Genomic DNA, 15,657 nt, shown 5'->3' on the forward strand with positions numbered 1-15,657 from the left:
GCACTTGTACTTATTGGATGTGTGTTCATAGGCATGTGTATTTGCACAAACTGAGAGGTCCTCAGAACTACTTGCCTGCTTGTTGTATATTGCACTTTTGTTTTCTTTTCTGTTGAAGAGACTTTGCCTCTGTTGTTGGATTTGTGTTTGAAACGCAGTCTGCTATTGTTGTGCCTTTTTAGTTTCGTTGTTTTGGAATGTGTTTCTGTGTGAGCATGCATGTCTTAGTGAGGTGTGTGTTATGATAGTGGGTGTATATTTTAGAATATATTAGATATACTTAAGCAGATATGAAAAAATAAATCTTTGGAAAACTCTCCTGTTGGTCTTTTTTTTTCCAAGACATTTTCCTTGATGGCTTTCAACTTTTTTTTTTTAAACTGGTTAGAGACAAACATGGAGACATGCTTTGTGTGTTTGAGTGGGTTGGGGTGGGGACAGACTTTGATACAAACTCTAACTCTAAGCTGACAGTATTAGTCTTGACCTTTGTAAAGGACCCAGAGAGAACCTTAGAAAGTTTGGTAGTAATGGGATTTTGTTTTGCCCCTCTATATTGTACTTCACATAAGGCAAAACCCTTTCACACTGCCTTTCACATTCATTCTCTTCTGTGAACTGGCTGGGGAGACTCCGGCATGGAGCTGAAGGCTGGAGAGGACTGGTGCCTCACACTGCAACTGATGATTTTCTGTCTTCTCTTCTAGTGGCCACGGGTAGCAAACATGGTCCTCAGACCTCTTTCCTTCTGATCAAACAAGTCACTGACTGTAGTGAAACATGAGTAGCGTGTGCAGCACATGGAGGTACCAGTCTGTCCACATGCTCAACAAGTTATTGTAGAATTATTGGGCTGATTTTGACTCGGATCAGTGGATGCAGCATTTAATGTTTAATGCTGTTTGTGAAGCATTGTTAGGTCTTGAAGTCCTTGGATTCATGAGGGATATTCATGCCCATTTAAGGGGTCTGAAAGCGTTAAGAACATGTTGCTGTTCAAGCACTTGGCTTCCTATCTGTGCTTAGCTGAAGGTATTTGCCTGCATTGTTGGCAGTGGGTGTTAGCATTTAAGTGGCCTTGTGTTTGTGTTGTCAGGTCGGTCGTTAAACTTCTCCATGATCAACATTGACCTGTCCAAAGCCAGCAATGTGGATGGGCTGACCAACACCTCCGCACACAGTGCGTCCAGTGACTCCGGCAGTGACACTGACGATGATCAGAAGCCACCCGTCTCTGACAAACCAAACTCACAGGTAGGCTTGGCAGTAACACTGTCGGCAGGCACAAGTCTCCTGTCTAAAATCAACCTCACTCTCTAGTAACATTGACAGTGACATTGACTGCCAGTCTGCCAACAGCCACCCTGACACTGAGAAACCAGACCTGTTCCTCAGGTGTATCTGGCAGTTACTCAGTAGTTGAAGAGAAAAGGTGAAAGCTGCCATTGGGTCCCTTCCTCTTCAGGGACCCATTCCTCTTCAGTCTCCCAGTCTCCTCAGTCAGTTCAGACAGTGGGTAGTGAAGTTGCATGAAGACAGAAGCCGGTCCACAGGAATTTCTTCTAGTGACATTGACTTCTTTTTTCTTTTTTTCTTTTTTAATGTTTGATGGAGAAACCACACAAACTTTTCACCTGTTATGGGGTTTGTTCTTCATTGTTTTGTTTGTTCTGGTGCAAGCCTGGCAATACATGTGTTTGGTTATGTTTTTGACACTCGGTGTTTATAAAAGCATGTGCTTGTTTTGTAACAAAAACAATTATTTGGATGGTTATTGACCAAAACTTAGTGTGTTGTCTGTGTTGTCTGCTATGTGTGTTGGATGTGTGGATGTTTTGTTGGGTCAGTGGTTGTCATCAGACACCAGGAATCAAATTGTCGTGAGACACAGTGGTGAAATTGTTCCATCTCCCCGTGTCAACACAACAGAATGTTAGAGAATGGGACATGAGAAACAAATTATTATGATTTGTGTAGCTACACACTGTACATGAGATATCTTCCTTGCTTGGCTGTCATGTTCTTTTCTGCATTCATGAAGTGATGGAATTGAATTCCATCCTCACCACCCCAAGCATGCACTCTGGAGCAGAGTGGTTTCTGTTGCCAGGTGAGCAAAATGGTGGAAGGATGTCGCAAGCGGAAGACACACTCCCCCGTGCGGCTGACCCCGGGAGAGAAGAAGCGCAGCAGCAAAACCGCGGGCACCAGCACTGGCACCAGCACCACAGAGACCAGTGGCCAGCAGACCCCCAACATGGGCAACCAGCGCAACACCTTTGAGTACAGGTCAGTCCCTCACCTGTTTCCTTGTTGGGGAGTGAAGTGGAGCAGAGGGGTGTAGGTGGATGTAATGAATAGGGAGGGTGAAAGTGGGAGAAAAGTAAGTATACTTTGCTGACAGTTTTATCTTCCATGCCCAATATCAAGATTAAGGCCTCTTTAACTGCTGTATTCTGTGCCCTCCAGATTGCAATTAAGGACTTCTCTGAAATTGCAAGTTTGTAAGCCTATAGCTGCCTTTGCAATGGAACCAGTTGCCAAGCAAGATGACAATTTGACACGTATATTTAATTTTATTCATAGTAGCTCAGAGACAAATTGACACAGACATTGCAGTTGTATTAGCTCAGAGCAGAACACTTATTCTTTCCATCTAAGCAAAAGACATTCTCCACTGCTCCAGCACTAAATGAACAGTTGAAGGGCAACTACTGGTCAGTTTTATTCACACTTCTCAGTTTGTAAATTAGATTTCAGAGTTTTGATTAACAATTCACTCCCCTGTAATTAGAATGTGTACAAGTTATGAAAAGGAAATGCGTTTTTTTGAAAATCATAATTCACTTTCTTTTTTTTCTTCTTCTTTTTTTTTTCTTTTTTTTTTTTTTTAGCACTATCCGTAATGACATCGTGTTCCCTCGCAATGAGGCTGTCAACGCCATGGCCATGCGAGATGGGGCTGGGGGCAATGGTAACCAGGGGGGCACTTTAGGACAGGCCACAGCGACTTCTACAGATGGGGGGATGCAAACATCACACCCCCTGGGCAGCACCAGTGGTCAGACGCTGGATGCGTTGCAGCAGCAGCAGCAACAACAGCAGCAGCAGCAGTTCTCGATGGGGGGCATGAACTGTCTGACGACGGCCCAGCTCCAGCAGCTGCAGCAGCAGATGGCAGGGGGCAAGGTAGACGGGGCCACGCAGCACCAGGAGGGAAGCGCCACCCCCAAGACCTCACAGCCCCTTGTAGTGCCATCCTCCCACTTCACCTCCGCTTCTAAACTGCCAGAGCTCCAGGGACCCAAGTACACCTCTGCTGCTGCTGCCATCGCCGGCCGTCAGCTTCAGCAGGCAGGCGTGGGGGTGGGGGTGATGGAACAACCCATGCACTTTAAGTCAGTGGTGGGCACCCAGGGAGCAGGGGCCCCACACCAGACCTGGCCCCCCACCCTCAACTGGCCCCCACGCCTCTCCCTGATGCCGGACGGCTCTCTGCAGGGCATGCCCACCCTCACCACCTATGGCACGGTCAACATGGCAGACCTCAACCAGGTCAGCGGGGCGGCCATGTACACCGCCCAGAAGGCCATGGAGATGAGGATGGCAGCTGGCCTGCACCGCCCACCTTCCATCGGGGGCGAGTCCTGGGTACCAGTCAGTGGAGCTGATCGTGATGCACAAAGAGGGGGACCCAGCACAAATGATCGGCGTATATATAGTCCTCAACCTAACACCTAAGTAGTACCATGTTGATGTAATAACAGCCCCCAGCCAAACACTTTAGGTGGTGTGGTTCCCCAGCTGGGAAAAAAGAGGTGGAGGTGGTGCAGTCCTGGTGACAAGTCTTCATCTGCCTCCAGCCTGTCAGCATTGCCCCAGCCACAGGTGGACTACCAGTGGACAGGTGATTGGCCAAACCCAGCTGCATTAATGTGGACCTTGAGAGTAATCCTGTTGTTCAGAAGGGAGGGCTGCTGCTTGTCTTGTCTCGTCTTGTCCCAGTCATGTTTCTTGCTACCTTTAATCACCCTTGTGACGGTGACTGTATGTTGACTGTTTTGTACAGGAGTTAGAAATGTTTCCTTTGTCCTTTCCTTCAGACATGCATATCATAATAAAGAGTCAGAAGCTTCTGCAGGAAAGCTGTGGTGAAGGTAAAAGCCCAGGTAGAAAAGCATCCCCAAGTTTATCCAGAATAGTGTCAAGGGTGGTGGCTGGTGTAGGGCCTTGCTCCATGTGGGTCAGCTGCCCGGTCTGCCTGCCTTGCCTGGGTTTGAGCTTGGTGTTTGACACCATCTTGCAGCTCTGTAACATGGATGTTGAACCTGGAGGGGGTTATTCTGTTTGGCTTGACATGAGTTTCTGTCTTGCCTTCTCCTTTCCCCCTCACATCTCTCTTGATGTCTCCCCTTTTGCTGGTTTCTTGTTTTGTTTTATTTAGATACAGGAATTTCCGAGTTTCAAACTGTATAGTGCGCACATTTGATTTTACTAATTCTATAGATTACAGCATGGTTAACAAATCTGTTAACATTGTAAGCATTATCTCAGTAATAGCTTTTGCACATAACTAATGCCAAAACATGTTTATATTTCTGCATGTAGTATATCACAGAAATATGCCCTGGGAACGCTGATGAATTATTTGGTCATTTCATTGTCATGTTTATTCACTGAATGAGGTGATGAGGACACCTATGTCCCATTCATGCTTATCCCAGCAGTCCGCATTGTCTCAAAACTAAATATATCAAAACCTGGCCAACTGATCACACTTGATGGACAGTTCCTGCCATGCCCATTGCCAGATAACCACTGCCCCATTCTGGAAACTAGAACTGAAGCAACAACATCTTACTTGGTGGAAAGTTTGTTGATAATGTAAACATGTGACTGGCAGCAAGTGTTCGGTTTATGGATTGTAGCCAACACACAGCATGATAGTGGCAGCTGTGGGGAAAATATGCGCAAAGCTGTGTCACTGTGTGCATAAAACAAAAATATGGGGTGGGGTGTAGGTGGGGGGGGTGACAATCTAGAAAGAAGTGACTGGTAAGAAGCCTGATTCTTCTTCAGCTTCAATCTCAGTCACAAGTTGCTTTTGACTAAGAAAAGACATTCTGCCCTTTTACACCCACAGGAAACTGCAGATGGGTTACAGGCGGAAAATGTAAGTCTCAGCCTAGTTGGATAGCATTCTGCCTATCACCAGCAGGTGTCTGTCTATCCTAGGAGGAAGGAAGAGGGCGGTTGTCTGATGGACAGAAATCCATTGTCGCGACATGTCTGGAATCTGAGAATGCTGGAACTAAGCACATTGTCTGGGTATCTGGGAAAAGTTGTGTGGCTGTCATCTAATAGAAAATTCATTACAAAACACTGTCACCTAGCAAGTTACTTGGGAGTCTCTGGAAACAAATAACTATAGTATGGCAGAGATGGAATGGTGGTCCAAGGCAAGAGAGTGGGGGGGAGCAAAAAGAGACATGATCATATAGGAGGTCAAGAAGGAAGAGGATGATAAAAGAGTCCAGAAGGCAGGCCAGCAGGGGCAGTGGACAACATGGGTAAAGGAGCCTCAGCTGGAGCAACATGTGGAACATGGCCCCTCTGAGGATCAGCTTCATCCCAAGATCTGTGTATGACCTTCCCTCGAATACAAACTTAGTGAAATGGGGGAAAGCATACAAACTTAGTGAAATGGGGGAAAGCAGATGACCCTGTGTGCCCACTCTGCCATGGCAAACAAACAGTGGAACATGTCCTCAGTTCATGCAAAGCAGCATTGAGCCAAGGACAGTACACATGGAGGCACAACCAAGTGCTAAAAGAAATCGCACACGTGGTGAACACTGTCCAAGGAGCATCAACCCCACCAGAGTACCGCTCGGCAGAAGGCAATAAGTCTGGCCAGGAACAGCATCCAAAGTTTCCAAAGCATGGAAACGTGGGCTGATTGATGGTGCTGAAGATTGGGAATGTACAGTTGATCTACCAGAAGGGAAGAAACACCCAGAAATCATCAGCAAGAGCGGCATGAGACCTGACGTACTCCACTCCAAGGCAACGAAACAAGCGATTCTGATTGAGCTCTACTGTGCCATACAAAAGCAGAACGGAAGAAGCCCACATCTACAAGACCGAGAAGTATGCTAGTCTAGCCAGCAGCCTGAGAGAATCTGGCTTCCCGGCCAAAGTCCTCGCCAAAGAGATTGGTGCAAGAGGGTCTCTTCTCTGAAGACCTTGTGCTGTCCAGCTCTCCCTAGAGTTTCTTATCTCTGGCAAGTTAACTGCCTATACAGTTCTGAAAGTGGTTTGGTCATTGTAAGAAACAGGGGTGACTGTAGTTGCAGCAAGCTGCTTGAGTGTAATACAAAGAATTTTTTTTTAAATTGTGGACAGCAACAGATTGGCAAAGGATGATAACAGTTTGACGGAGGGGGTTTGGGGGGAGGAAGAAGTACCAAAAGTCATCTGATTATCACGACGGGTGCAATAGCCGAGTGGTTAAAGCGTTGGACTGTCAATCTGAGGGTCCCGGGTTCAAATCACGGTGACGGCGCCTGGTGGGTAAAGGGTGGAGATTTTTCCGATCTCCCAGGTCAACATATGTGCAGACCTGCTAGTGCCTGAACCCCCTTCGTGTGTATATGCAAGCAGAAGATCAAATACGCACGTTAAAGATCCTGTAATCCATGTCAGAGTTCGGTGGGTTATGGAAACAAGAACATACCCAGCATGCACACCCCCGAAAAACGGAGTATGGCTGCCTACATGGCGGGGTAAAAATGGTCATACACGTAAAAGCCCACTCGTGTGCATACGAGTGAACGCAGAAGAAGAAGAAGGTTATCACAACTGTCACTTGATAGTGGCATGGTATCCATTCAAAATGAGGAGAAAAGAAAAGGCACCTTCTCAGTGGAATTGTTTTTTCAAGCACAAGTTTCTGATACACTGTGGATAGAAATGTGTTTGTTTTTAAAAGGGCTTTATGTTAGGTTGTCGATGAATGTCAGTGTTAACACTATTGTGGCTGTGAAGAAGAAAGCAAGACCAACTGTTTTAAAGGGGGCTGCAGTAATGAGTAAACAATGACAAGGGAGGGTAGGGAATGTAAAAAAAGTGGCAGAATTTGGTATATACAGACAGATTTCTGTACATATTTTGTTGTTGTTTTAAAATGTAAATACTGATAAATAGTGGAAATATTTCAGATTGAAGCTTGTGTATAATTAAAAAAAAAAAAGAAAAAAAAAAAGAATGTGAAGTTTAGGGGTGTTGTATTTGATGTTTCAAGTTATTGATGTTATATTTTCTATATCATAGAATAAATTACCTTTGTGTACCATATTTGTCTTTAAATTCTTATATGGTTGAAAAACTATGGTGGATTGTATTTGTAAACAGATGCTTTGACTCCTGATCTTTGTGTTTTATATGTGCCTGTTGTACACATACCTATGTCATAATGTCCTGTTTACTTTTCACAAATCCTATGGTGTAAGTATGCATGTCTTCTCCATGCTGTTAGTTGATTATGATGTGATGTCAATGTAACTGCTTAACATTTGTGTGTAGCTGCTATGTTTGGTGCACTTGTATGAACAAGAGACAATCCAGATATCCATTTGACATTGTGTACAATTGTGTGAGTTGACATGGATGAATTCCTGTCTCTCCCCACAGTGTTTTTGGGGAGTTGTTGCATGACAACATGTCTGTGTGTTTCTATTATTGTGTTTGTAGTGGAGGGAATTTGTAGTACTGGGGAATGACCGTGTTGTGAAGGCTTCTGAGTGATGATCTCTGCAGTGTCAGGTCTTTTTTCCCTTCTGTCTTTATCATTCTGTCTGCTTGTCTCCACGGTTCTTAAGCTGATCTGGTCATGGCTTTTGGGTACATCCATTGGCATCCCTACATGTAAGCCACATGTATTATTGTCACCTCCAGAATTGTACATCAGAGACCCAATGTCTGGGATTCCTGTATTCTGACATAGCAGACATGTCTCAAAGAGAGATTTACAGGTAATCAGGCTTTTGAACCATCTGTGCAGTAAGTGTAGGGAGGGAAATTTTCCTTACAGATCTGACTTGACTGCATTTGAATGAGTAGATGTTGGCAGACAAGAAAGGTAAATGTGTGCACATATGCATCTATGGAAACGAAAGTGGATCATATTTTTCCAATGGTTACTGGACTGGAAACTTGTCTCCTTGTGGTGGTGATAAGATTTCAGTATGACTGATGATTCCTTTTTTCTTTCTTTTTTTATTTATTTATTTTAAAAAAAAATTTTTTTACAGGTCTATAATATCAAGATCTTTGCACATTCTGTTTGTTTAAAAAAAAATTGTTTTTTAAACTCGTGAAAAATTAGCTTGACAGTGATCCACTTGGCAACACTGAGATTTGTTAACAGTGTGGAGATACATTTCTTCTTTGTCCTGGTTCTGTTGTCTTAACTTCACTTTTCATCTAGAGGTTTTTCATTTTGAGCCTTCTTTTCTTCTTTTTTTTTTTTTTTTTTTTTTCCTTTCTCTAAGTAACATTTACGTAAGTTCATTTATCTATTGCTTTCAGACTTCAGTCGTTACTTTCAACAGTTGTACATTGTGTACTTCATTAAACTCGAGACTCAATTTAAAAGACAACACTGTCAGTTTAAAAAACAAAAAAACAATCTGTTTCTGTCACAACTTTGATCAATGAAATCTAATCCGTACTGCGTAAATCTCTATAAGAGTGGTATAAAATCACAGAGTGTTTTAAACGTAAATCTTCAACTTGATTTTCATAAACTCAGGACTGCCTGTTTTAAAAAAACAACACTGCAGTTTTTAAAAACATCATTCTGGTCTCTGTCAGAACCATGATCGATGAAATCTAATGCTTTTCAATGTTAAATCTTCGAGAGTGGTATAAAATCACAGTGTTTTTTTATGCAAATCTTCAACTTGATTTTCGGGGGATAACAGTGAAAGCAAAAGGTTGGAAAACAGGTAGATGTCATGATTTTAATTCCAGCTGACCTTCCAGTTCTTTCTGGAACATTCCTTGGATATTGATTATTATATGATGAATTTTGCATTAAAAAGCAACAACAACAAAAACCACAGATTTTACACCACTCTCCAATAATTTGCCTTTCAGACACCTTGATCAGTATGTTTTGGCCAGGAACTACAGGAAGTGAAGAGCCGTTGAAATCTTGTAACATGGGATAGACCTGGTTATGATTCCATTTGGATGCGGTTGGGGGATGGTCCAGCAATTTCATTAATTGCTAGATTCGTTTCTTTGGAGCTCAGGCTAGTGGACACACCAGAGATTTTGACCTTGAACCTTTAGGTCACAAAGTGAAGTAAATGGTATTTATATTTTGTACCTGTGTATCTTTCCTTCTACCAATTTTGCTGAAACTTCACATGCAAAGATAGGAAGGGACATTGACATGATGTACAAGCAAAATGTTTTTCTTCTGCCATTGTACACGGGGATTTCCTATGTATTTTTGGACCAGTTGTGATGCTGTTCACACTGATGGGCACTCCTGGTAATGTCTTTTCATTGTGGTGACAGTCTTGATTACACAGGATATTCTTCAATTCATGAGGCCTCAACATTCCAGGTTACATACACAGTATAGTTTTGCATGAAGGTCAAGATCACTTGGGTAGAGCTAGTAGGAAAATATGACTTGACGTCTGACAAATTGTCTCCACTGTTTCATGTTGGCTTTAGTTGGATGGTGCACCGTAAATCTATGTCTGCAGATCATCAAAGCTGTCAGAGTTTGCAAGATCAGGCCTAGCACCTGTGAGCACTATCTTCTGTTGTCATTGTCTGTATAAATTGTTACTTCTTCGTCAGAAGTCAAGTCTCTTCTCTCAAGCTGTTCCAGTATGGTCTTTGTCCATCCCACCTAAGTTGGATGTTGGTGAAAAGTTTTAATCATTTAGCAGTTCTTTTATTATTTAAGGTTGTTTTTAAGCTTTCCGTATTCATGTACCTTATCTCTTTTTTTATTTGAATTTGCATTTCCCCCCCATGATATTTGTTTTAAAGTGTTGTGTTGATATGATTATTTGTTTTTCACAGACAGGACTGTCCTCCAATCATGTTGTGTTTGAGTGTTCAAGCCAAGTTAACGACCAGTGGCCACATCATGCAGATACTATACATTGATCAAAACACCACCTCCATATAGCATTTTTAAGCTTTTACTTTTACAAATCGTGCTTTCAGGTGTAAACCGATTTATTTGATAGAAAAGTGTCTGTACAAGTTTTATACATGTATGCATGAGGGCTGTGTTCACTTGTGAGTGAGATCATGAATGTGTTCACACCTCAACATGCACTCACACGATTGTATATAGATTTACATATAAGTTACATGCTGCGGCATATTTTGATTTGGGCAGGTTTTGGGGGGTTCGTTTTTTGTTTTGTTTTTTCTTTTTTTAGCATTTGTCTTGGGGAAAATGTTCAGTGTTACACTGAGATTGTTGCTGAAAATGGATGGTTTGAAGGGCATTTGTCAGAATTTGCATGGTGTCTCCAAGAGTTATACGTAACCTCTTTTCAGAATGTGGTACGAAAAAATGTGGCTTCACATGTTTGAAATGGCCAATTCTCCAAAACAATAACAATCTTTGATTTTAGGAAGGGAGGAGTTATCAAAGGAGGAGGTTCTGATAGTGTGTGAGAAGAAAAAGAGAAGACTTCGTTCAGTATGGCCTGTGTGCCTGGGTGTGTGTGTGTGTGTGATGTGTCAGAGGTTTATTGTTAATCCAATAACTACTGCTTCTTTGTACTTTTGTTGTTTGCTTACTTGTGTATTTTTCTTTCCCACCCACCCCAACCATCCCTATTCTGTAAGGAGAAAAAAAAATGCTTGTGTTGACACTTGTAACGTGACTTGTTTGTTTTTGTGGCATATTACAACATGATTGTTTTTCACTAGGGAGGAAATAAAATTCTGTCATTTTCAATGCATGTGTGATGTGGTCATGTGTGACGATCAGGATGGAACAGAGTTTTTGTTACATAATGCTGTCCCATTCACAAATATGTATGAAAGTCAGAGTTTGTGCTGCTTAATTTTGGTATCAGAATCATGGTACATTTATTATCTCGTGTACAAAGTCATGTTGGAAAATCTGAAGAAAATTCCATCTGTCTCTTGCGTGTTCTTCACTGTCTTGCTCTAATTCTCGGTTGACCATCAGCTCGGTCTTTCCTGAACTAAGCCCACATAAATCATGAATTCTTAACTGTAATTGAGAAAACACTGACCAAAACATTTTTTTCCTTGAGAAAAAGACAGAAAAAAAACCAATGACAAGTCTGTTGCAGCGGTTTTATATGATGCTGGTAATTCTTTTCCCATTTTTCTCGGAAAAGTTTCTGAGACAGACTATAGAGTCAGTAACTGGTGAGAATTTTTACTTTAGATACAGATTATTTTGTTTTTCTGTCTTTGAAACATACATAGACATGCATAAACTGTTAAATGTGGTTTTGGGATAAACAACCAGATAGAAGGAAAAATGTGTGTAATGTCAACACAGGCTGATGTACAGAGGCATATCTACAATACTGGCTCCTTGTTTGTCATATCTCAGGTGGACATTATGCCAGTCTCATAGCTCCACATTTAGGTCAGACTGCAAAATGAACCATTCTATTTTTAGTTGATGCAGTTGCAATTTAGACCACATGTTTTAGCGTATCCAAACCTACAGTTTGGTGTGGTCACTCTGGGGAATCAGATGTGACTGCACAGTTCTCTCTGCTCCGTTTATGTGAAGGGGGAAAGCACTTCACTGTTTTCAAAATGAATGCATCATTTCAACAAAAATATCTTTTTTCCCCAATACTGTTTCTCCAATCTGGATCACACACTTGACAAAGAGATGCCAGTGTTTTTTTTGTCTAGATACAAGCTTCCCCTTCACCTAACCCACTTGTCACTTGCTTAGTAACTCTAATGACATTGTGAAGAACTGACCTCAGTCGCAGATGGAAGAGCACCACACTATATAAGAACTGTTGTCTCGTAAGTCTCTGGCCATTGAGAGAAGCCAGACATGTGTTCAGCTATAGAAGTAACAGTTCACAGTTGCATTCAGCTGATACAAACAATATCGGACTGATGAGAAAAAAAACTACAGTGGATGCAGCTGCTGAGTTGTTTGAACACTTTTTGTAAAGTAAATTCATGGCCTTGGGTCTTTGAAGTCTGGTTCAAATCCTCGCAGCATCCCAGTTGGTCCAGCCTCCCACATTATGTGCAGATTTGCTTGCTTAAGTCTTTGTAGAACATAAGCAGATCGATCTCATGAATATGCATGTAAAAGATTCCACAGTATGTTGATGTTTCATAGAGTATGGAAATGGGAGCATGCCCACTATGCACCCATGCCTCTGAACCAAATGTCACTATGTGGCTGTCTGAATGTGGTTCTAGTTCTGCATTTCAAAATCCCACTTGCAGTTCTGAGTACTAAATTTGTCATTTAATTTATTGTTTTTGTCTATAGCAATTACAGTGTTTGGATTAATAGAAAAAACAAACTGATTAGGAAAAAAGCTTTCTCAAACCTATACTGATGTTCTCAGTGAAAGAATGCCGCCCTGTCCAAGAAGGTTGGTGATCATGACATTTCAACTTTTTAAAGTAATTGATGCCCATGTAATAGACATGACATGGAAAGACAAGTGTTCATTGTATCAAGCCCTTTGGTTTATGAAGTTTATGGATTGAATGTTGGACAGCCCAAGTATGGCCTCCATAGATTGCTGGACTAAACAGAATATGAACTGAGACAAAAGCTAGCAGACTGCAGTACTTGTTGGATTGTGATTTTTTGTGTGTGTGTGGATAGGAATTGGCAGAAGTTAACACATAGGTACACAAAGGATCCTTCAAATATTAAATGAGAGCTACTGTAAGCTTAGGTTTGCTTGGAGTTCTACCAAATAGAAGTATGTTCCAAAAGAATTACATGGTAAGTCTTTATTTGTTCAAATGAATGATGGGGTCGTATTTCTTTCAGGGTACCCTTCAGTAGAACTCTGATCAAATGTGAACTTTCTGTAGCAAGCCTTGTTTAATCTTTTAATTCTGCCCTATGAGAGGGGCCACCTGAGAACTGCCAGTTGAGAATTGAGCATCCAAAAGGCAGGATTGCATAACTTTTGGTGTGTTTTTATATCCATATGAGTGTCCAGTGGGTTTAAGAAAAGGAACACGAAACTTGCACCGCTCTCAAACACACAAGGTAGTCACCTGAACAGCCAGGCAAAAAGTAGTCACACATGGTTAAACAGTGAATGTATAAGATGCCATCCTTGAAGAAGATGCCCCTATTTTTGGACACATGTCAGGAAATAAAGTAATTTTTATCATCAGCTGCTCCAAAGGTACACAGTTATTACACGCACATGAGTTCTTGTGTATGTTTTCAAAAGAAAGGAGCTGACATCAGAGACACTGAATTTAACTTTCATTCCTGCAGCACAGTTTTCCAGTTTACAGGAATTTTACCCTTCATTCCTGGAGACCTGAAAACCGTGCAGCAGAGAATTCCCCCTTTCCTTCCAGCAGCCCCGAAAATCGGTTCTGGCAGTAAGCGCTTTGAACTTCATGCTGAGTCGTGTCATCAGCGCCTATCCGTGACTAGGTCACTTGCAGAGCAGTGTTTATGAGTGGAATGGATGCCAGACACCCCCCTCCCACTCCCTAGGCTGTGGGAAAGTGGACACCGCTACATTCTTGCCTCTGTGCAGTGTAGACACACGGACACAGAAAAATGGAACGTGTAGAAAATTCAGGACCAGTTTTATGACGAGTTTTAAAATGCTGTGTCAGATTTCGATCTGTTTAAACTGAATGATGAGGAGAGAATGCAGTTAGCTGCTGCTACAGAAGCACAGACAGTGGTTGATGAAAAATTCAAAAAGTCTCAGAAATCAGTACCTCTTTCATACGTTCTTTCTCTTCTCTAAATCCAGGAATGAAGGGAATATACCTGTGGTAGGAATCTTGGAACAAGGGGGAATAATAGTTCATAGAAAAATAGGAATGAAAGAGTTAATGGTCTGAAACAATGGAGTGCGTGGATCATCTCGGAAGATTGTCACTTTACTTCATGAAAGTGATTTTTTTTTTTTAAACCACAAAAAACAACCACCAAAAACCCAGCAAACTACGGAAAATGTCTGCAACTACAAGCCTGATGGGGACCACACTCTTGAACACCCCAGCAGTCCACGACAAATTTATGGCTGTTAGGTTTCCATGCAGGAGTGGTGTGAAGCGGTGGCTCAGTGGTTAGATGTCTACCTAGTAAGCAAGAGAATCTGAGCACACAGGTTCAAATCACACACTCACCAGTATTTTCTCCTCCATGAGAATTTTAGTGGTAGCCTGCACACAAGTCATTCAGATAAGACAATAAACTGAGGTACCATGTGCTCTTAGCACCCATAAAAGAACCCATGGCAATATAAGGTTTGCCCCTGGCAAACTTCAGTTTAAAAAAAAAAAAAAAAAAGATTGTCAGTTGCATTAAAATCAAAATGACATTGTTACATACTTTTGACAATACTTCATGATAGCCATTTTGTTCACATTATTTTGACCATAAGATGTGCAAGCCTGAGTGGAGCACACACTACAAACACACTGGAAGTCCACAGTAAACAAATGTAAATTATGTTTCCATATGTGACACCCACCAGGGGATTGCTTGGCCTGCTGCTTAGCCATTTGAATTGTATTCAGTAGTGCCTGCTTGGATTCAACAAGCAAGACACTATTTCATGGACCCCCAACTGATTACCATGATTGTTTTGCCATGAAGCAAAACTGAGTGAGTAGCTCCACTGGAGTGGAGGAAGGTGGCAAAATGGTTAAGACGCTTATCTGCCAGTTCAGTGTCCACGGGGGTCTGGGTTTAAGTCCTTTTCTTGACCTCACCCCAAAGTTTGATTTTCCAATTAAACTAATGGTCAAGTCATTTTGATGAGATGATAAATCGAGGTCCAATGTGCAGCACACACTTGGCACACTGAAGAAGAACCCATAGCAATAAATGAGTTACATGTTTATGGGGGTATGGGTTTAAGTCCTTTTCTTGAGCTCTCCCCCAAGTTTGATTTTCCAATCAACCTAAGGGTCTAGTCATTTTGATGAGACGATAAGTCGAGGTCCAATGTGCAGCACACATTTGGCACACTGAAAAAGAACCCATGGCAACAAATGAGTTACAAGTCCTTCAGCAAAATTCTTTAGAAGAAATCCACTCTAGTAGGTACACAAATTATCATAATATGCACTGATGGTCTGACAAGCATGTGGGATAAATTCTGCTGGTCAGGCATCGTCCAAGCAGATGTGGTGTTGTGCAAATGGATTTGTCCAAACACAGCGACACTTCTTTGAGAAACTGAACACCACCACCTTCCGTCAACATTCCTCCAGCAGGACCTGTCAACACCACACTATTTGACTCTAACTTTAAATAAATATGGAAGGGCAGGGTGGGGGATAAGGGTTAGTGGGGAGGTTGAATCTGAAGTTACTATGAGAACAGAACATGAAAAACCACAGAAAATAAGAATCGGTTCCATTTTTCTTTTT

General features: G+C 42.0%; 1 protein-coding gene across 30 annotated transcripts in view; it reads left to right on the forward strand.

The window, feature by feature from the left end:
• LOC143291129 (uncharacterized) overlaps window positions 1–11,002 on the forward strand; it is a 58,520-nt gene extending 47,518 nt beyond the window's left edge. For all 30 annotated transcript variants that reach the window (XM_076600770.1, XM_076600769.1, XM_076600772.1 and 27 more), the window contains 3 exons: window positions 1,097–1,254; window positions 2,111–2,289; window positions 2,895–11,002. In XM_076600770.1, the coding sequence (XP_076456885.1) occupies window positions 1,097–1,254; window positions 2,111–2,289; window positions 2,895–3,741 (1,184 nt within the window). In that variant the 3' untranslated portion in view covers window positions 3,742–11,002. The remainder of the gene's footprint in view (window positions 1–1,096; window positions 1,255–2,110; window positions 2,290–2,894) is intronic.
• The last annotated feature ends 4,655 nt before the right edge of the window (window positions 11,003–15,657 follow it).

This window comes from Babylonia areolata, chromosome 16 (genome assembly GCF_041734735.1).
Source record: "Babylonia areolata isolate BAREFJ2019XMU chromosome 16, ASM4173473v1, whole genome shotgun sequence".
Classification (NCBI taxonomy): Eukaryota; Metazoa; Mollusca; class Gastropoda; order Neogastropoda; family Buccinidae; genus Babylonia; species Babylonia areolata.